General features: G+C 48.5%; 1 protein-coding gene across 7 annotated transcripts in view; it reads left to right on the top strand.

The window, feature by feature from the left end:
- Window positions 1-21,654, top strand: part of ADAM19 (ADAM metallopeptidase domain 19) — a 53,762-nt gene that overhangs the window by 28,409 nt on the left and 3,699 nt on the right. For 4 of the 7 annotated variants that reach the window (XM_043521624.1, XM_043521625.1, XM_043521626.1 and 1 more), the window contains 16 exons: window positions 57-122; window positions 2,377-2,448; window positions 3,232-3,398; window positions 4,595-4,679; window positions 5,351-5,490; window positions 7,157-7,334; window positions 9,019-9,108; window positions 11,437-11,632; window positions 12,598-12,706; window positions 13,448-13,652; window positions 14,418-14,495; window positions 14,806-14,914; window positions 15,019-15,163; window positions 15,603-15,687; window positions 16,974-17,204; window positions 20,063-20,209. In XM_043521624.1, coding sequence (XP_043377559.1) covers window positions 57-122; window positions 2,377-2,448; window positions 3,232-3,398; window positions 4,595-4,679; window positions 5,351-5,490; window positions 7,157-7,334; window positions 9,019-9,108; window positions 11,437-11,632; window positions 12,598-12,706; window positions 13,448-13,652; window positions 14,418-14,495; window positions 14,806-14,914; window positions 15,019-15,163; window positions 15,603-15,687; window positions 16,974-17,204; window positions 20,063-20,209 — 2,103 coding nt within the window. The remainder of the gene's footprint in view (window positions 1-56; window positions 123-2,376; window positions 2,449-3,231; window positions 3,399-4,594; window positions 4,680-5,350; window positions 5,491-7,156; window positions 7,335-9,018; window positions 9,109-11,436; window positions 11,633-12,597; window positions 12,707-13,447; window positions 13,653-14,417; window positions 14,496-14,805; window positions 14,915-15,018; window positions 15,164-15,602; window positions 15,688-16,973; window positions 17,205-20,062; window positions 20,210-21,654) is intronic. The other 3 variants (XM_037906647.1, XM_037906646.2, XM_043521623.1) reach the window with 3 other exon arrangements.

Below are 21,654 nucleotides of genomic sequence, written 5' to 3' on the forward strand. Positions count from 1 at the left end.
TTGCCAGACAAGAAAAATGATTAACCACAACGAACCTCCATGGTGCTCTATCACAGGTGAAGCGGGAGGATTTGCAGTCTACGAAGTACGTGGAGCTGCTGCTTGTGGCTGATTTTGCAGAGGTAAGAGAAATACGCCATATTTACACCGGCTGAGAACTGGGTCCATGGCAAATCTCTCTAGCTGCAGAACAGGTAGAGGGCAGACAGTGGCAGGGGCAGCTTTCCCCTGCCATCACAGCTATCCCTGATGTGGAGGGACCCCAGCAGGGTGTACATAAGGGGGTTCCACTTCCCTGCCCTCCTGGTCCCTGCCTGACTACTCCGAAAATACCCAGGAAAGATGCCGTTTATTACCAATAGGAGATGGAAACTGTGATACGGACAAGTGTCTAGGATTGAGGCCACCCACTTATTTCAAGTAGGCCATTGCACAGCCATCAGAGATGTAACTATTGCCTGTCACTACCAGTCTGCACTGACTACTAACAGTTACCCTGGATTTGAGGGGTGCGTGTACCTCAGAATGTGATCAAGCCAATTGCAACCATATTATGAGCACTCAGCCACCGTGAATTAATAAAAAAGAACACCACATAGTTAACGGTTAATTGGAAAGCAGGCTTTTAGATACAAGGTCAAAATCTAGCTGGCAGTTTCTGCTAATCAGAGTGGGAGGAGGGGAAAGAAAAGTAAATAACAGAGACAAAAAGAAGGTAAGAGGATGGAAACCTTGAGTCTAGATGCCTCTGACCTTAGAAGTTTATTGAAAGTTAGAAAAGTGAAGATCCAGTAGGGTCATTATGACCTATGTGTTTTGTAGAAGTTAGTTATAAAATGTCTAGATAAAAGAGTGTACTTTTGGAGCAGTCCTCTTAAGCCATCTTGAAAGAGGTTTTTTCTGACATCTTTTCTCCCTGGTGGGTGAGCAACTGGCCACTGCGAACCCGCTGTTAATTACTTAATACTGTTTCAGAGTTCAGGTAGATATCTGGGATGTTCGAAACCTATCGCTTACGTCTCTGTGTGCTTAAATCTAATAAACTGCAGTTTAGATAGAGCTTGCTTACTTGCATTCATCTTTTTATCAGACAGAATTGCTGTGTTCCCACTGATTTATTCCTGAAGTGAAACAGTTACGTTACCCCTGCTGAAAACCCCGGGTAACACTAACCAGTGCCCTGAAGTGAAAAGGCTCTATATCTTATTAGCAGCCAGCATGCAGGAGCATTGATTCAGTTACACAGCTACATGTTTAATGATGTTACTCCTGGCTCTCTATAGATTGTGATTTGGGGTTGTGGGGTTTCTCAGGGATAACCTGGTCCCCTAATTCTACTCCCTGTCTCTTCCCTAAAGAAATCCAGGTGATTAGCTATTCTCGGTTGGTATTTAATGGTGGAGGTAAAGAAAGCTCTTGCTGAGGTTTCAGATGCTGCGAATGTAAACTTTCTGTCGAAGCTGTTCAATACCATCCCAAACCTGACAATGTTTAATTGATCATTTAATTATCAGCATAGAGTGGAGTAGGGGGGTCAGCCCCATTCATAAAGTTACAACCTGATGCTAAAATTGCACAGCTCCTTCAGGGCTATTGGCTGTAACTTATTCTGAATGACACTAGAGAGGCAGATTCTGGGTGTTTCTCCTCAGTTAGGCACCAGGAAACTGCAGAGATTGTGAGAAAATGCAGCTTATTCAGGGATTACCAGATGTTCTTCACCCTTTCGTTAGTCAAACCCTTGATGTGATCAATGCAAACTGCCCATTCCTAAAAGAAAAAATGCCCCAGCTTTTCCAGTGAAAACACCCAGTCTGTTTTTAAAAGATCTTTTTGTAACTTGTTTTAAGTACTTGAATCAAACATTATTTGCCAAGTTAACTCATTATTTATCACATGTTTTCAATGGGCCAAAAGTGTTTTAAATGAAGCAATGCAGCTGTCATTCTTGTCCGGTAAGTAGTTGTGTAAATAATCCTCTGTGATAAGTGCTGTGGTTGTGCTAATTATAGGCATGAAGTTACATTACCTTGTGCTTAACATGGCAAATTAGTCCGCTCCTTACGTAACTGTTTGGCGAGGGGATTCCCACCTGGGATGTACGTGCTTTGCTCTGTTCGATGACTAGCATCGCGGTGATATGATGTCGCCAGCTTAGAGCACGGGGAGAAGTGCTACGAGATCTAGACACGTGTAGCTCCTCCTGTTGCAAATAGGGGTCTGGTGTATACACTGAAGAAGGACTCCTGGGCACCACATGTGCGCTGACTGGGTTAGTCACCTCAGTATTTTCAGAATAACATGATCTGGTTAAATGTGTGTTACGCTCTTGTTTGTTTTTAAAGGATGATGCTGATTTGTGCTCGTTTCATTCAGTTTCAGAAGAATAACTATGACCTTCAACTAACGAAGAATAAACTAGTGGCGGTTGCTAATTACGTAGATAAGGTGAGGCCAGGTGTGTAACCGGTGGGAAAGGAGCTGAAATCTCAGCAAAACACAATCACCTGAACTTCTTGTGCCAGAAAGAAAGCTTCCTTCTCGGCAAAGGGAATTCCCCTTTGGCTCCTTCTCCCCAATGACCTAGCACTGTGTAGACTGGACAACACCCCCAGAACAGTTCCACTGAGCAGAGGCATTGGAGACGGGGAGCCGAGAGGGAATCCCCTTTCCTTACAGGGGTGTTAGCAAGAAAATCTCGATGCGTTTTGAATTGTTTCTTCTCAAAGCTGTGTTATTGTGGATGACCTTCATCGCTTACAGCAAACTACTAAGAGGGATAGCTCAGTGGTTTGAGCATTGGCCTGCTAAACCCAGGGTTGTGAGTTCAATCCTTGAGGGGGCCATTTAGGGATCTGGGGCAAAAATTGGGGATTGGTCCTGCTTTGAGCAGGGCGTTGGACTAGATGACCTCCTGAGGTCCCTTCCAACCCTGATCTTCTATGATTCCTGAGCACCATTCGCCACAAAATGAAAGCGCCACATCTGGCATCCAGCCCAGATTGTGCTTTGGAAGGGTTTTGTATTGGATGCTGACCGGGCTCTTCCCATCCCGGAGCTGAGGGTAGAACATGCTTCTAGGGAGACCCACTTTCCCTGAACCTATGGGTCTGTCTGATTGCACAAAAGTCACATATTTTGCATCGTTTATATTCACGGTTTAAAACGAGGAGAAAAATCAGCAGCAATCAGTTGATCGGCTCTTTCCTCTCTTCTCTGTGCATCTTCTAGTTTTACAAGTCCTTGAACATTCGGATTGCCCTGGTGGGGCTGGAGGTCTGGACTGACCGAAATAAGTGCGATGTATCCGAGAATTCACATTCCACCCTTTGGTCCTTCCTCGCTTGGAGGCGCAAGCTGCTAGCCCGCAAAAAGCACGACAATGCCCAGTTAATCACGTATGTTGCTTTTCCTGGAATAACACAATCTCTCTGCCCAAGGGATCTGGGGACAAGGTGTGAAATCAGCAGGGATAAGGTTCTTGCTGGAACACATTCATGGGGCTGGAGCCTTAGAAAGGTGCATATCCCCAAGTGGTATGCAGTCACAGTACACGTGCATTGAAGCGGGGGACTGCCATTTCCATTATTTGCATAATACACGTGCAAATTCTTGCGCATCTTTGCATGCACAATAGTGCACCCACTTTTCTGAAGATCTGGGCCGGAAGGCAAGATGTACAGTCTTCAGTGGGTGCAGATTGCAGGAGGCACTCAGCCAGTTGTGGGACAGGGCCTGTGTTAGCAAGTGCATCATTCTGCCTCTGACATGCTTGACGCATCGGGCTGGGAGCAAGCGGGCAGATCAGAGTGACTCATCCTGTTGATCTGATTAGTGCCCCTGGATACAGGGCCAGCAAGGTGGGCCTGTTAGAAGAACAATCTGCAGCAGCTCCCTAGTTCTGGCTCTTTCTCCAGTGAGAATTTCCCATTAGCAGGTAGTGGGAAGTGGACTGGGAGCCAGTGAAAAGAAAATGCAGAGATACAACAGCTTTTCCGTGGGGTTTTTCACGGACGGATTCACCCTGTTTTTGAAACTGTTCTGGGTGTCTGGTCAGACATGATTCCCCAAGCCACCGCTTTCTTATAAGACCCTAAAAACTTGAAAGGGCAGTGTAGCGTTCCAAGTCACTGGGGACTCCTTAAATCAATGCACTGAGCTAGTGAGCCCTAGAATATGTCTGCACTGCATGGGTATTCACCCAGCACTCATTAAATTTCCAAAGTGTGGCCCCAGCATACAGTGGGCTCAGGATACAGCCTGGGGTGGACTTTCAGTGGACAGTCTCTTGTGTGTTTGTTTCCAAGTCCAGGAAGTCAGTAATCTGCTAGGAACATCACCAGGCCATTACAAGCAATCGGATTGGCTGCACAGTCCAGATGGCTTGATCATGGTGTCAGGTGAACTATTAGCTCTAGAAGAGGAATGGTGGAGCTGAAAAGCTAAACTATGAAGATAGCAGGAAAGGTATTAACGAAGAAGCCATTTCCTTATGGTCTGATGTAAGTTCATAGGGCTACAGACAGCATTGGTTTCTACAACACCTCAGACTATATCGCTGTCCCATTTCATTATTTCTCCGGATTGTTTTCAGTGGGATGTCGTTCCAGGGCACCACAATCGGCTTAGCTCCGCTGATGGCCATGTGCTCCGATTTCCAATCTGGAGGGGTGAACATGGTAAGTTATTGCTAACCACTTATCAGGCGATTTCTGTGTGTAGCAAATACATGTGATAGCTGCCTCCCAGAAAACCAAGAGGGAAAACGCTTTTCCAGGTCGGTCTCCAGCATTCCCTTTCATAAAAGGTCAAAGACAACCCCAGGTAACAATTCTTCATGCATCCGTGAAAGGCTCTGGGTACCTCATTCATCCCGGGCATACACAGTCCTGACAAAACATTGGTGGGGAGAAGGTGGAGGTGGGAGTTGAATCTGGAGCATTTGTGCGTAGAAAACAAGACTTCACGACTTCAGTCTTGGGTGCCAGCAAGCCAGCACATGGTGCCACCGCTTCTGTCATGTAAAAGGTTACTGGGGCCTAACGATAAACAATATTCAATTAAACCAAACGTAAAGGCCTGTTATACAGCATTATGGCCCAGACAGACAGGCCCTGGGCAGTACAGATTGGTGCTCATTGCCAGCAGGCCACTTTGCAACAGACATCTGAAACAGACAGAGCTGAGCTGCAGCGTCCAGACCCCATCGTGCAGGCCGCTCTGGCTGAGCGTTTTGCTGCAGGCCCATCTTCCGCAGCAGAAAATGCACCTCCCTGCCCAGCTCTGCTGGGCGCAAGCGCTCGGCCGACGTGTCAGTGACAAGCCGACCCTGCTTTTTGATTCCGACCAGGATCATTCCGACAACCCCATCGGCGTCGCCGCCACCGTGGCCCATGAGATGGGCCACAACTTGGGCATGAGCCACGATTCGGCTGGCTGCTGTGCTGCCCACGCTGACGACGGAGGCTGCATCATGGCTGCTGCCACTGGGTGAGTCGCTCTCCCATGATCCTCCCCGAGGGAAACAAAACCCGCTGCCCCCGGAGAGCCCAGCGGGACCGGGATCATGGAGAACGCAGTGTAGAGCCGGGTCCAGCGCTGGGTGTTGTCTGTAACAGGTTTATAGAGACACTGCTTCCGTGGCAACTTGGGTCACATGGCAGGGGCAGTTAGTTTAATTCCCAGCTTAAAGTAAACTGCCCCTCACCAAATGACCGACCCCAAAGGGGTCTGCCAAAGCATTCCTGCAGCATGCATCCTGCAGCATGCATCCTGATTTAGTTGCATGTGCTCTGTATGTAAAATACCCCTATGGGAGTTAGGCACTCTTACCTGTACAGCAGCAGGGATCATACTCCCAGGCAATGTGGTAACCAAGGGCAAAGCGATTACCTGGGGGACTGTCAAAAGGCACAGCTACAGAGCCGTGTTTCTAAGCCGATCTTTACCTGGGGTTGTCCTTGCCTGTTATGAGCTTCTTGTTAAGAGAACTCAGGTCCACTCAATGTCAATTCACTGGGGGCAATTAACAGGTTAATGGTGTGAGAGCGTAGTTTTGTCCTGGAAGTGGTGGTGCAGCAAATGGATTTGGTCCATGCTCCTCTGCTTCTATTTCAGGTGAGTGGTTACAAGTCTGTATTTCAAAGAAAAGGAACAGCAAGCCCTGAGGGGAAGAGGGAGGAAGAGCTAGAGTGTGAACACAGGGGGATTCCAGGGTTAATTTTTCATGGGTTCCGTGTTTCTTCAGACACATAAAAACCCTAGCTCTCCCCTCCTCCCTTAAAGCCACACACCCTCTTATTGCTGAAAAATTAACTCCTCAGGACTCCAGAAGAGTTTCTAGAAGTTCTAGAACTGGGCTCTGTGCTAATTAAAAACCCTAACCCACCCCCCACTCCTCACCCCCTTCTTATTGAAACGAAACAAACCTATCATTTAACCAAGAACATCTGAAGTTGTTTAACCAAAGCCGATCTTTAAAACCCCTTGTTTTGATGTCATTGAGTTTTCTCAAACAAAGGAAGATATCAAGAGGGAAAGTGGCAGTACGTTGGCTTGCGGGTACACACAAATGCAACATGATGTGCATGAGTCTAACATACACCCCAAGAGGAAATTAAAAAGCCATGTAGCAGAAAACATACTTAAACCCGTTCCACTTGAGTAGGAGGTTGGAGCGAAGAGGGGGAATAAATCTTCCTATCAGTCAGATTCACAAGCAATTATTCAGTGTCAAGTGTAAGGTTCTAAAAGTTACTCTAACAGTTCAGAAGAAGCCCTACGGAGTGGCTAAGGGGATATCTCCTTGGGGGCTATGTACGTGGAGCCTGGGTTTTAGTCTAATACTTTATATTAAGAAAACCTTTTGGATGGGGTGACAGCTGTGCCTTTTCCAGACTCTCCCACCTTGAATCCTCCACATGGGGAAAGAGCTGAAATCTAAACTCATTGTCCCATGTAACCTGGATACAAGATGGAATCTGACCCTGACCGTGACCACACAGGCCAAATTCACCCTTTGTGCAACTTCACTGCAGTCCCGGTGGGGGCCCAGCCCTCAGAGGAGGAGCAGTTCTACCTGTGTGTGCACTTGCTCTGCTGCTTATGTCTTAGATCTCCTCTAATGCGATGCTCTTCTGACCTGATCCGTGCGCAGGCACCCATTCCCCAGGGTATTCAACACGTGCAATAGGAAGGAGCTGGACAGGTACCTGCAGTCCGGCGGAGGAATCTGTCTCTCCAACATGCCAGACCCCAATACTTTATACGGCGGGAAGAGGTGTGGAAACGGTTACCTGGAAGATGGGGAGGAATGTGACTGCGGAGAAGTGGAGGTAACTCTCGTTTAGATCTAATTGTTTGAGGCTGAGATGGGAGAAAGTGATGCAGGTGCGAAGCGGCCGACAGGGACACAAACCCATGGTATGTGCACAGCTTTTATCGGTGCAGGAGTCATGCATATGTAAGGTACAATTAACATGGGTGCAATGTCCATCAGATTGTAAAGCTCTTTAGGGCCGAGACCTTGTCTAACTGTATGTACAGCACCTAACACAATGCATCCCTAATCCCGACAGGGGCCTCTGCAGGCTACCACAATACAAACAATAATGGTAACATGCATTTGTAACTTGCTAGCTAAATGGGTCATGTCCCCCTCTAGTGGCTGATGTACATAGAAGATAAGAGCCTACTACTGATATCCACTAATGAAGTGACTTCTTTAGCTCAGGTGACTGAAGTCAGTGCTTTTGATGCTGAAGATTTTAGGATTAATCCCTGCTGATGACCCCTTGCAGGAGTGGTTACACGTTCAGCACTGCTTTTGGCAGAAGGCATGTGCAGAGAACATCCAGCATGCATGCTTGTAGGAGGCATGTATGGAGAGAGCATGCAAGCTGGATGCTTGTATCTTTAGGAACTATACTAAGCTAAAGCACTTACCACGGAGCATATTTTAAAAATCCACACGGACTGGTCAGTCTGGTTCAACAGAAACAAAGAAAATAAATGGGAAGAGCATTTGCATGAGTGGAAGGATGGGAGTTCAGTGTAGAGAAGCCCTTTAGCTTAGTGGATAGAGCACTCGCCTGGCTTCTATTCCTGGCTCTGCCACTGGCCTGCTGGCTAACCCTGTGCAAATCACAGCGCCATTCTATGCCTCAGTTTCCCAATCTGTAAAATGGGGATAATGATAATGGGGGTGAAGTGCTTGAGATCTACCAATGAGAAGTGCTACATAAGAGCTAGGTGTGAGTATTCTAGTTGCCATCTTAATGCAATCACTCCACCAACACAGCTCTAAAATATGGTTAAACTACATGGGTAGACTGGACACACCACAACATTTGCATTGAGTTCTAGATTTTAGATAGTCCAGGCGCCTCTGGTTTGACCTAATGCAAAGAGGGGGAGTCATCTGAAAAATTCAAAGCCAGAAGTAGGTTTGAAGCAGCCCCAAAGTTCAGGGATCTGGAATCCGCAATCGATTTGGACCCAGATCTAAATCAGAAAAAATGGGGGTAGAAGACTCACTGGCCTTTCTGACAGCCGTATGAGCCTCCTCTGCATTGCAGTTTGCCAGGCTCACTGAAATTATGTGCAGCTTCATCTCTGAACACATCAGGTCGCCTCCTTTCTTTCATTCTCTGCTTCCCTGTGTTATCCTCTCTGTGAGTAAGCAGAATGAGACGGAACCCTCCTGGGACTAGCAGCCCAGAGCCACCAGTTGAAATGCACACAGCGTGATCTAACCTTCCATTCGTTAGAGGGGATGTCAATAGCATACTACTGCCAGGACACACACACGAGCAGCAGTGCTGTGGCTAGAAGACAAGTGCGGGGCTTTCTGGAGGGGCCAGTTGCACTGAACGTGCAGGGAGAGGAAGGAGGGCAGATACACTGTGTGCATCTTCAACAAGAATGGGATAAGCCCTGCCCTGGAAACTGGCCACATGGGTGTTTCTATCTCAGAACATCTGCCTCATAAACACCACACGTCTCTTGTTCCTCTCTCAGGAGTGCAATAATCCCTGCTGCAACGCCATCGATTGCTCCCTGAAGCCTGGCGCCGAGTGTGCTCATGGAACCTGCTGTCACCAGTGCAAGGTGGGGCCCGTTGCATCTTCCCTGTACTAGCAAAGAAGAGAGAGGTTTGTCAGGGGGCTGTTAGAGCAGGGGAGTGGCTGAGGGGAAACTGATGGAGAGAGGAGCATCCTCCCTCCAATGATTTGAAAAGACGTACGTAACACAGTCCTGAGCACTGTGTGGATTCTCCACCGCAGGCAGGCGTATCTTGTTTATGCCTTCTAGTTTCTTTGCCCCTCTGCTATTGTTCATCTCTACACAATATTTGGGAAGCAGCTCGTATACAACATGCACGTTTAAATACAGTTGCATTCTCCTACGCAAGTATCTTCCCCCTCTGTCCAAAGGCAACAGATGCCATGGTGATAGGCACAAACAGACACCTACAGCTGATAGATCCCTGCTGTTAGCTCACTGAGGCCCCATAGTACTGGCCAGGCTCCAGGGACACATTTTCATATGGGTCCCAGCCCCCTGATTTAGGACCTGCAGTCAACAGTGGGGCAAATGGTAGAATGTAGAGATCTAACAACCTGGTCACGTTCACCACTCAGGGTGTGAGACATCTGCATTCGTACCCACTTTGCTCGCTGCCCGCCATCGACTTCAAGCACAAAGGTGGAGGCTGTCTTTGAGGCTGTGGCCTTATATGTATTGCTTTGAAAAATGCTGCAGAGGAGGAGGAAAATACCCTTTTGTCCCGAATCCCGATGTCCTAAGCTTGTCAGTAGTATAGGCCAAGATCTTCAAAAGTGACTCATGGTTTTGGGTGCCCAACGTCAGACCCGTTAAAGGGGCCAGAATTTCAGAGAATGGATATGAACACTTTCTGCAAAGCACAGCTCTTCAGGTACCTAAAGTTGGGTCCCCAACAATGGAGGCAGCTAACATTTCTAGTAATGTTTGCAAGTCTTTATCGCTTATATGAATAGGATTTCAGTACATATGTAGGTTAATTCGTTATTTCGTTGGAGGCTTGTGTGAAGCGTATGCTGTCCTTGTGCATAGTAGCGATGGGTCATAGTCCCTGTCATTTCAAACACGTGGCCAGTTGGATTCAGTTCCTGTCACTTTGTTACTGCCTGCAGCCTCTCCTGTGATCAGTGGAGTGAACTCTGCAAGTCTTCTGCAATTTAAAAAAACGTGGGCAGTCTAGACAGTTGAGAAGTCAGTTTTCTCCCTTTCCCTTCCACCTTCCATCCCCTGGGGAGGACAGCACCATCTGTTATGGCTTACACTGGTGCCGTGCTGTGATTACGAGGGGTTAAACCACATCAGGGGACAAGCTTCTGTTTCCAAGAAGACAACTGGCACAGCAGGGCTTGGCGTGTAGGTTCCCTGGTGGATTATGTTACCAGTTTATTGATCATTTTTGTGTTCTGCCCCAGTGGTTGGTGAAAGAGTGAAATTATATTCAAGGAGAAACCTGCACATGAGAACAGGGAGCGTTTTCCTTGTGGGGGTTCGACTGGACGTTATCGTTGTCTTTAGCCTTTTAGTGAACGATTGAATTCCTGTAACATAGCAGGTAACTGGAGAAACTCCATCAGCAGGGCGTGTGCTGTGGATGTTTGGATCTCACTTTACATCTCCGCTTCCCTAGGAAAGTCTGGTCAAAATAGCCTGGTTGTTTTAACTCCTTCCAAGCCTGGGTGTGGAGGACTTGAGTTCTGCAAATAATACACTTGCCTGGCCCAGTGGATGTAAACTCTACAACCAGATGTCACTAAGTTCAACACATTGGGTGTGATGAGTGGTGTGTAAATATATAAATGTATGTCGAGCAGAGCCCTCCCCTGGAGCGATCCGACTGCCTTGCTCGTGTCGAACAGGGTTGCTGTCTCATTAGATCTTGCAGGAAATCTTGCGTATTTCTGGTTTTGGAGCCCAACGTCCCAAGTTCAAACCCCCACAGTTTCTCCAGGCAATTAATCCTCACACAGGCTCCCCTTCCGGAAAAGGGGGATCGCAGGCAATCGCCTTATCGTGACAATGTGCCCATGCCGATCACCACTGGGCTGCGAGACGCTAACAGCATTTCAGTGGCTAGGCCTGGGTTCCCAGCCGTCCTCGAGATGAAAGATACTCACTGCACCACGGTACTGTACTTCGCCCAGCTCATTTTAACGTGAGATGGGCAAGGGCTTAAACAGATTAACTTGCTTTTAAACAAGTCTAGCTAGTTAATGAAAGTTCAGTTGATAGCGGTTTGGAGCTTGGCTACGACTATGAGCTGAGGGATGGCTAGATTAGACAGCTTGTAGATTTTTCTTGCCATAGAGAAACAAAACCCTGTTGCAGTCAGGCAAGAAGTAACCGTTGATTTTTCCTCCCCCTCCATCTCTTTAGCTGATGGCTCCAGGAACTCTCTGCAGGGAGACGTCTAGACCCTGTGACCTGCCAGAGCACTGCACTGGCAAGTCAGCATTCTGTCCCGCCAACTTCTACCAAATGGACGGTACGCCGTGTGCAGGAGGGAGGGCGTATTGCTACGTTGGCATGTGTCTCACGTACGAGCAGCAGTGCTTGGAGCTCTGGGGGCCTGGTAAGGAGAGTGTCTTGCAGAGAAGTAGGCTCCCTGGTGAGATGGTCTTTGCAAGATTGATCATCTGCTTTAGATTATTATTATTGTTCATTATGGTAGTGCCTAGGACCCCTTAGTGAGATCGGGACCCATTGTGCTGGGCATGGTACAAATGTAATGAGAGACAATCGCCAGTTGGAGGAGCTTCCAATCCAAATAGACCAGACGGACACAGGGCAGGAGGGAAAACAAGCACAAAGAGGGAATACGAGGTGGCCAAGGTCACTCAGCAGGTCATTGGCCACCTCAGGAATTGAACCTAGGTCTCCTGACTTGTAGGCCAGTGCCCTGTCTGCTATACTATGCTCCCTCCCCGTAACTGTCTCCAGAAGCGGCCAGGAAGAGTTGAGGCAGAAGCTTGTACTTCCTCTGCCCATGTTGTATCTGTTTTCAGATAAACAGAGGACTTGTAGATTTCTACGGTGACAGATTATGACCTCACAAGCATGGAATTGTGACTTCACCATGTGATCGAGGAGAAGCCAGTTGGGGCTGGAGGAAGCACAAATGCAAACCCAAGTGCTTGTGCAAATTATACCAATGACAGCCAGCCAGAAAGCTCCAGCTGTGCCCAGCATTCCACCCATTTGCTATCACCCAGCAGTGTTCTGTTCCTGAGGACTTGTCCCAGGCTGTCCATGCTCGGCAGGAAAACCTCTCCTGCACTGCTCACTGGGAGGAAGTAGTAATAGGGTCTCGTCCGTCAACTTGTCAGGGAAAAGAATGAACAAGTGCTGGGTTTGAGGAAGCCATAGCGTGACCAGACAGCAAGTTTGAAAAATCGGGACGGGAGTGGTGGGTAATAGGCGCCTATATAAGACAAAGCCCCAAATATTGGGACTGTCCCTATAAAATCGGGACATCTGGTCACCCTAAGAAGCCTCCACCTTCCCCGAGAGTCCGTCACATGAGTCTCTTCCATACAGGAGCGAGGCCTGCACCTGACCTGTGCTTTGAGAAGGTTAACGCTGCCGGCGACACCTATGGGAACTGTGGGAAGGATGTCTACGGCACATACAGGAAGTGTGAGACGAGGTAGAAGGCAGAATGGCCACTGATAACTGCTAGTAGGGAAGTGATGTTTCCTAAGATAAGGAGCACCAGATTAAAGCAAGCTACACTCTATTCGTATTGATGCCCTCTCCCTGCAGTCAGACCGCCCTTATCCCCATTAGAACTGTGCGGTTCTTTATGATAGTAGCATTGATATTTATTTGGGCTGCTCAAAATTTTTCCAAGTTTAAAGATTCCACCAAAAAACCCCTGAATTTTGAAGAAAAAGGGATGAGATTTCTACCCAACAGTAAAGAGGGAAGGAAATTTTTGAAAAAGTTTTGCTAAGTGTTGTTTCCTGTTATTCGGCCAGGCCCAATATTTATAATGTCTAAAAGGCGCGTTCATGTTCATCTCCATCGCCATCTCCATGGCCATCCATTCAGACTGAACAGCCTTAACACACAGTGGGGTGAAGGGCCCTGCAGCCCTGTGTCCTGTTTATGACTCTGTGGGTTTGGCTTACCCCAGGTACGCAGGTGAAATGGTGACAAAGCCTGTCTCCTTAGGATTGTTCCTTAAGATGACTCTCATTGGCTCATTATTTCTGTTGCTACTGAACCAATGAATGTTAATTGTGTTGACGTACGTTCAGAAATTGGTCAGCGCCCCCTCCTATCTGTTGGTTTTAATGTGAATTTTCTTAATTCTGTGGGAATAAAGTGGAAACGTTAACCAGAAGGCACAATGCAACCTTTCACTATGTCTCCACGTTTCAAACAGAGATGCGAAATGTGGGAAGATACAGTGCCAGAGCTCTGCTTCCAAGCCACTGGAGTCCAGAGCTGTCCCGATAGACACAACCATTATGGTGGAGGGAAGACCGATCAAGTGTCGGGGGACCCACGTGTATGGTGCTGAAGAGAGCGAAGGGGATATGCTAGACCCTGGCCTGGTGATGACGGGAACAAAGTGTGGGAACAATCATGTAGGTACAGCCGCGTACCACAGTGTTGTTGGCTGGGTCTGGGTGTGGCTTTGCCAGCTGGAAAATGTTCTATGGTTATTAAACAATTCTCACCTGAGGCTTCATGCCCTTCTGAGGAATTGTTATGTATGTCACCTGGGCAACTTCTTACCACACTGCTTCTGCGTGCTTGTTGAGAGAGAGCACTGCATCCCTACCGCAGGCTACCTGCTATAGCAGGGGCTGGACGTGATGGCCTAGGATGTCCCTCCCACTCCTATGTTTCTAATAGTTCCCTCTCTCTCGAGCAGCAAAAGAAGGCTCCTTTTTACACTGATACCAAAAGGCCGCACCCCAGATCTTTGCCATGTGAAAGGGGGGGACGACGTTAGATCTGAGTCTTGTGCTCTCGGACAGTGGGGCGTAGAGCGACGAGCACCAGGTTAGGGGGTCAGGAACTAACGCCAGCTCTCACACAGGCCTGCTGCGTGGCTTTGGACGAGTCACCTGGACCCTGAGCCTCAGTTTCTCCATCGCGTGTCTGAAGTCCCATTCACTGGGGCCAGGGTGGGGATGGACATTTGCTTGGAGACCAGCCGAACTTCACTGCTGCCGTGGCTTCAGTTCTGGCGTTATTATTTATTATTATCTGTACTCTGGTAGCCCTCATGAGTCCTAGCCAGCCCCCCTCCCCCCCCCGCCCGCACTAGGTGCTTTACAAACATGGAACAAAGGGACGGTCCTTCCCCCAGAGAGCTGACGGGTGTTTGGTTCCTGGTCCCACAGGTTTGCTTCGAGGGACACTGCAGGAACACGTCCATCTTTGACTCTGAAGGCTGTCGGAAGAAGTGCCATGGGCAGGGAGTAAGTGTCTTTCTGTTTCAGGCTGGCGTGGGGACAAGCCACTATACGTTTGTGCCTGGCATTTTGTGGAGCTATTTATACTTTAAAAACTCAGTTCTGGTGTCACATTTTACATGAGCTCCTCTGGTCTCCTGCTTCTTACTCCCATTCGAGTGACGGGGTGCCTACCTCCCAGTGTGTGCCTTTGAACACCTACTCTCCCATGTGGCCCATGTGAGGGGCTGGAGGCTGGTGTTTGGTTTGTTGCGGCGCGTGGATTCTAGCAGAGCTGAGCAGCTGCCAATCAAGTCCCTAACTGTTCCCGAAACAGGTGTGCAACAGCAACAAGAACTGCCACTGCAAGAGTGGATGGGCACCCCCGTTCTGCAACAAACCTGGGAACGGAGGCAGCCTGGACAGTGGGCCCTTGCCCCAAGAAAGTGGGTGTAACTCGTTTTATCTTCCCGGTCCCTAGTAAAGCTGTGGTGTGGGTCGGGGAAGGAAGATCCTTACACAGCGATTGATTCTGTTTTCTTGCTCTCAGGCCTGGTTCCAGTGATGGCAGGAGTCCTGGTTTCCATCTTGCTTTTGATCGGAATAGCAGTTGCGTTTTGCTGCTATAAATGGAAGGACAGACTCCGGCCTCTAAAAGAGACCATCATCCCTTCAAAGAGGAGCCAACAGTTTCGGTAAATGTCCAGGGTTATTCTTTGCCTTCCTCTGTCCCAAACTTTTCCAGTGTCCGAGAGAAGAGAAATCACAATTAACTCCTATATCTAATGATCCGCCTCCCTGTGAAGCACCGAAGAAGGTTCACGCCATGCAGATCACGCCATGGACTGAACTTTCAGACACCTCCCTTTGGAGAACAGGCACAAGGGAATGTTCCCATAGGCCATTCTGTTGGCCAGGCAGCCACTAATGAATGGCACGGATGTTTGTGGATGTCAGGATAGCAGTTTGTGTGGTAAAGTTTAGTCACGAGAGGGCAACATGGCTAGACATGCTGGTTGGGCTGGTCGATGTTTTCAAATTTTGATGAAACTTCTTGTTGGAATTTGTGGGGGGGAGAGGAAATGCATTAAGGAAATAACTCCCATTCTTCTCTTTTTTCTCCCTGATTGCCAGCAGTGCCTCTGCTCCAGGTCAGTATGGTGTGAACGGCCATGCAAATCCAGCCTTCAAGCTGAAAACCCCACAGGAACACAAAAAGGTAGAGACAAAGACACCGGAAACCTACCCAGAGGCATGGTTCAGCCATAGTGCTAAACCGAGTCTGCTTCTGTCTCCACATCATTCTGGGATGTATGAGCAGGAGTGCTGTAAGCAAGACACAAGGAGTAATTCTTCCGCTCTATTCTGCACTGCTATGGCCTCAGCTGGAGTGTTGTGTCCAGTTCTGGCCGCCACATTTCAGGCAAGCGCCAGCTCACCCCACTGCAGGGGGAAGCCATGAGCCTCCATGCCCCCGCCCCCGGGCGGCTGAGTGGCCCGGGATTGATTTTTTTCTGTGGGTCAATGGCCCGTGACAGAAAAAAGGTTCCCCACCCCAGAGTCTGCACCCCCAGCCAGAGCCTTCACACACCCCACACCCCTGCCCCAGCCCAGAGCCCCCGCCCGCACTCCAAACCCCTCGGTCCCAGCCCAGAGTATTCTGCAGTACCCCAAATCCCTCATCCCTGGCCCCACATCAGAGCCTGCACCCCCAGCCGGAGCCCTCCCCCTCCCCCCACACCCCAACCCTCTGCCCCAGCCTGGAGCCCCCTCCCGCACCCTGAACCCCTCATTTCTGGTCCCACCTTGGAACCCGCACCCCCAGCCCAGAGCCCGTACCTCCTCTCACAGCCCAAACCTCAGCCCAGAGCCCCCTCCCGTACTCCAAACCCTTCGGCTCCACCCCCCAGCCTGGAGCCTCCTCCTGCACCCCAAACTCCTCATGCCTGGCCCCACCCCAGAGCCCGCACCCCCAGCTGGCGCCCTCACCGACTCTCACACCCCAGCCCCCTGAGCCAGCCTAGTGAAAATGAGCAAGTGAGTGAGGGTGGGGAGAGTGAGCAACGGGGGGGGGGGGGGGGTGGAGTGAGCAGGGGTGGGGCCTTGGAGAAGAGGCGTGGCACGGGCGGGACCTCAGAGGAGGGGCGGGGCAAGGGTGTTCGTTTTGTATGAGTAAAAAGTTGGCAACCCTAGACTCACTCCTTTTGGCTTCTTTGAAAATCACACTCAAATGGTTTTCTACACTATTCAATGCACCCATTGCTGACACTTGTAAATTTCCTGGGATAGACTGTGTTACAGGCAAAATGATCTAAAATAATCAACATTTGCTAGATATATATGGCCAAAGACAGAGTCACTTTGTCAGTTTAGGACTCTGTAGTCAGCACATTTTGCTCTGTTGCTGGAAGGCCTCATGGAAGAAACAGAGGTGTGACAATGAGTATAAAAGGCAGCATGTCTGATGTGGAAATAATGCCTGGTATTTGTGTGACTTGTATGCAGGCTACCTGCACCCCAGGAATCCCATCAAAGCCTGCAGTGCTTCACCCCAAACCAGCCCCAGATCTCAAAACTAATATACAGCAACCACCTGCTTTCCCAGCTGGCCTCAGCAACGACACCAGGAAATCCCCTGGTCCGGTATATCGGATAGATGGGATTCCGAAGGACACTGCAAGACGAGTTCCTCCAACCAGGCCAGCACCCCCTGCTCCAAAACTCATAGTCCCACAGGTAAAGGAATCACATTGCAATTTGCCATATATCTGTTTGTCCTTCCTTGTGGTTGGCACATGCCACCTGTTCTGAGCGAATGTGCCGGAGTCCAGCTGCTCATGGCAACATGATGGTTATGATGGTCACTAGCACCAGGCATGGGGCAGAGTTCAGTGGCTAACCTTCCCTAATGCAGCTCAAGTGATGCATTTCCCCCACCCGCGCTCTCTCTGAGCACAGACCAAGAGCTGTGCTGAACTGTGCACAGGAGTTTGTGGTATGGACCCACCAAGGACTCAGTTCTTTTGTGCTTTCATTTAGGTTTCATTCATATCTCTTGAGACGAGATGCAGGTGAATGCACCCCACGGTGACACCTCTTCCTGCAGGACAGTTCTATTTCTTCCCCGTGGGGAGGTTCGCGTATGTGCTCCTGCTGCCTCATGCTGCAGCTGAGAATGTTCCTGTGCTGGGTACTCTTTCTCGATGATTATTCTTCATTCAGCTCCATCAGTTCTCCGGATGCCTCTGCTGCCAGTCCCGCTGGGTGCAAAGCAGCCCGTTAGCCAGTACCAGGCAATAGCATTTCCTGCAGCAGGGGCACCAAGGCTTTGTGTAACTGAGGTCACACTGGGTATGTCTACGCAGCAACTAGGCACCCGCAGCTGGTCCATGCCTCAGGGCTCGGGCTGCAGCCTGAGCTCTGAGACCCTCCACCTCGCCGGGTCCCAGAGCCCGGGCTCCATCCCAAGCTCGGAAGTCTACACAGCAGCCCCGCAGCCAGAGCCCCAGGAGTCCAAATCGGCTGGCATGGGCCAGCTGCTGGTTTGTCTTTGCTGTGTAAATGTACCTGCTGACAATTTGCCAGGAGCCTAAGGGCCACACACATTTTGTATTAAAGAAGCAGATTGCAGTCACTCTTGACTTTTATAGAGTTATAGCCTATGGAGAAGACAATCCCCAGCATGTAATTAGCAATCAAGGAGAGGCCCCATCATACGATCCTCCATCTTGATCCTGTCACTTCCAGGAGCATTCCCTGGAGGTGCATCCTTAGGCTGCGGTGTAGCTCTGTGTGGCTGCAGGTTGGCCTCACTTGGATTATACTTTAGGTTGTTCCATGTCTATCGGGCCTCATGCAGCGTGTAATTGATTTACTAAATTTCCTTCGCTCAAGTCAGCATACAACCCTCTTTAAACCACCCACAATTCCTTGAAAGCCCTTTTACGAGCTTCGGGCCAGAACCAGAGGAAAGCCTTCCAAAGATGCATGCCAGCAGAGAGCTGCATCATAGGAGGCAGCAGGAATTTGGCTTCAGATAGCGTCTCCAAAGGATGTAGAGGAGAAATAAGAACAAAACACCGAGTCACACAGGATTTCAGTGTATGGGACTTATTTCTAGCTCCATTGTTCCTATGGACAATTCTGCAATTAGGTTATTCACAGGAAAAAAAACAAACAAAAGCAGGAAGCGGCCTCTGATCAATAATGAGAAAATATCCCTCGTGGCTGTTTGTTGACAATTTTCCTCCAGACAAGTTTCTTCTCTGTGACAACCAGATATGCCATGCAGCTGAGGTTGTCTCAGTCAGACCTACAGCAGAGGAATGCTTCTGCGGAGGTTTCAAGAAGGAAGATCCCCTATCATTTGATTTGATTAAGGCCCCAGAGATTAGTTTCACTGCATTTCCCCATGTCAGTGTCTTTCCTAAGGATCCACAGCACGGGAGCACTTCCTGTACCTATAAGGACTCTCTGGACACAGGTGTTGATAGTCTGCATTGAAGGAGTTAGAAATTCCCCCTTGAACACAAGAGCGGGACTCGTGAGTTAGTGGTGTTAAATACCCAAGCATTAGCTGATGTGAACCATCGAGTGTTGCATCTGTATGAGTTCAGATGAACATGGGGGATTTTGGGGTGCCCTCCAGCCTATACAGGCAGACTTGTTTATTACATCAGCAGCTGCAGCACAAGGGCTAAACACAGAATCTAAGCAGTGCCACGTGAGTAGGGCCTCTCTGGATGCCTGCTCCCAAGAGTCATTTGTTTTGCACTGAATGTGGTTATAAGAATAGAAAATGTAACGCTGAGCGTATCCCATGGGCAGCTGTTTGTTGCAGGACAAGAGTCATTATTCTGTTCATTTGTATTAAAAAATCTAGTTGCAATCAGATGCTGGTGTGTGTGTGTGTGTGTGCATGTATATTTTATATAATATATGCGTGTGCGTGCGTGTGTGTGTGTTGTCGTGCAGCATGGGGCATGGGTCACTGGCAGGTTTAAAAGGTGGATTCTCTATAAGTTGAAGTCTTTAAACCATGATTCGAGGACGTCAGTAACTCATCCAGAGGTTGGGGGTCTTGTACAGGGGTGGGTGGGCGAGGTTCTGTGGCCTGCAATGTGCAGGAGGTCAGACTAGATGGTCATGATGGTCCCTTCTGACCTTAAAGTCTATGGGTCTAAGTACTAGGCTGAGACTTCCCAATCCAAATCAGGGAATCATGCGAATTAAAAGCTCTGGAGGCAGAAGTGCTCAAGTCATGGGCAGAACAGGCAGAGAACATGGGCAGCAGCCACTTGTGCTGCCTCTGTGATTCGGAGGGAGACAGCCATTCTCTCCCCAGGTCCATTCAGTCCTCAGCCTCTTTGCTGAGACCACCAGCATGGGCATGTTGTGATGTGTCAGGGCCGGCAGCGGGCTTGTGCTGTTGCACTACATGGGATTCTAGGCTCTCAGTAACTGCCAGGAAAGGGTTAAGTCATGTGCAATTGGCTGCAAACCTTTCTTATGCCCTGAAGTTGGGGACCCCATCGGCTTGGCCATAGAGGTGCCCTTCCTGAATGTGAATTCAAAGCTCTTTGTTTCTTGCTTAGGATACTGCTAGACCCCGCCCACCACAGAAAGCTTTGCCGGCAAACCCCGTTCCTACTGGACCCAGGACTGTGCCAAAGATTAACACCACAACACTACCGCCACCTACTGCTGGAAGGCACCCAGGACGACACCCTCCACCGGCAGAGGTAGGGCTTACTTACAAAATACCGCAGAGGAAAGCAGCATGCTCTCGCCACCACCAAGCACGGCTGTTCCAGAGATAAAATCACCTTGCTATTAAAGTATAAAATCCACTAGCACAGTGTGGTTAAAGGAAACAAAGAGGTTTTATCACCAAAATATTTCCCTTCGCTGGTTTATTGTGTCTGGGTTGCTTTCGAGTGCTTGGCCGCACGCACCTGTTTGTTGTTGTAGGGCTGATGGCACTGATTTTAGTTAATTTCTCACTACGTATTTGTTAGGTTAAACGATCGACTGGATTCGACTGTTTCAAAATGGTCTTTAATAGAAACAAAAGATCAGCCGTGGGAATTGCTGAATTTAGGCAACACTGTGACTGGGTTACACAGCAGTTGAGTTGCTTTTTAATTCTCTAGCGGCCATAGCACCTTCCCAGAGATTAAATCTCTACGCTAATTAATGGTCTTCTAGAGAAGGGCACAAGCAGCAACCGAGGTGGCAAAACATGCTGAGGACAGACAATTATTTACATTGGTCAAGACTAGTGAGGCACTGAGGAATTTCAAAGCCAAGGGACTGGCCAGCATGATGGCAGATTAAATTCATGGTGGCTAAATACAGGACAATACACGCTGGAAGGAAGAACTCTAGCTGCTCAGACACCAGGCTGGTTTTTAAATAAGCTCTTTATCGCTCAAGGAAAAGACTTGACTTGACACTGTGGATATAGCTCCGGGTAAACTTCTCCCCATTATACAATTGCAGCCATGTTGGATATGTTAGGAATGGGCTAGAAAAAAATACTGACCATATGATGATGGCCGTGTATAATTATAAATTGATGGTAGGCCCTCATCCAGAAACCTGTGTTCCGTTCTGGGGTCCAGGGACGGGTGACGTAAAAGATTAGTCAGAATGGCCACTGAGGAGGTATTTTGAAAGGAGACGAATAAGAGAGGACATGGCAGTAGGTGAGTACAAAATAATAAAGGCTATTGAAAAAGTAATTCAGTCACTCCTATTTACCCTTTTTCATAAATTCAGAACAAGGAGGCCATCCAATGAAACTGAAAGGCAACCAATTTGGACCTGGTCAGAGTAAACATGCTTTAACACAACACACTGCCTGTGGAACTCATTGCCACAGGATTCCTAAAGAATTAGACATTTATATGACTACTGAAAACACGCACTGTTATATTAGATTGGACAAAAATTATAAGGGATATAAACTTTCCTGCTTCAGGGAAAATTCCAGTCTTGTCACTCTTTATATTAGGGTTCCATTGATAAAGAGTTGATAAATGATTAATAGGTGTTTTAATAAATGGTTAATCAATGTTTATGGACTGTTTGAGACTATGGCTTATAACTAGCTATACCACTGTCCAGTGACTAACTTATAACCATCTGTAACACACATTACTCATGTATGTAAACTGCAAGGAAA

The sequence above is a fragment of the Chelonia mydas genome, chromosome 8 (genome assembly GCF_015237465.2).
Source record: "Chelonia mydas isolate rCheMyd1 chromosome 8, rCheMyd1.pri.v2, whole genome shotgun sequence".
NCBI classification, from domain to species: domain Eukaryota; kingdom Metazoa; phylum Chordata; order Testudines; family Cheloniidae; genus Chelonia; species Chelonia mydas.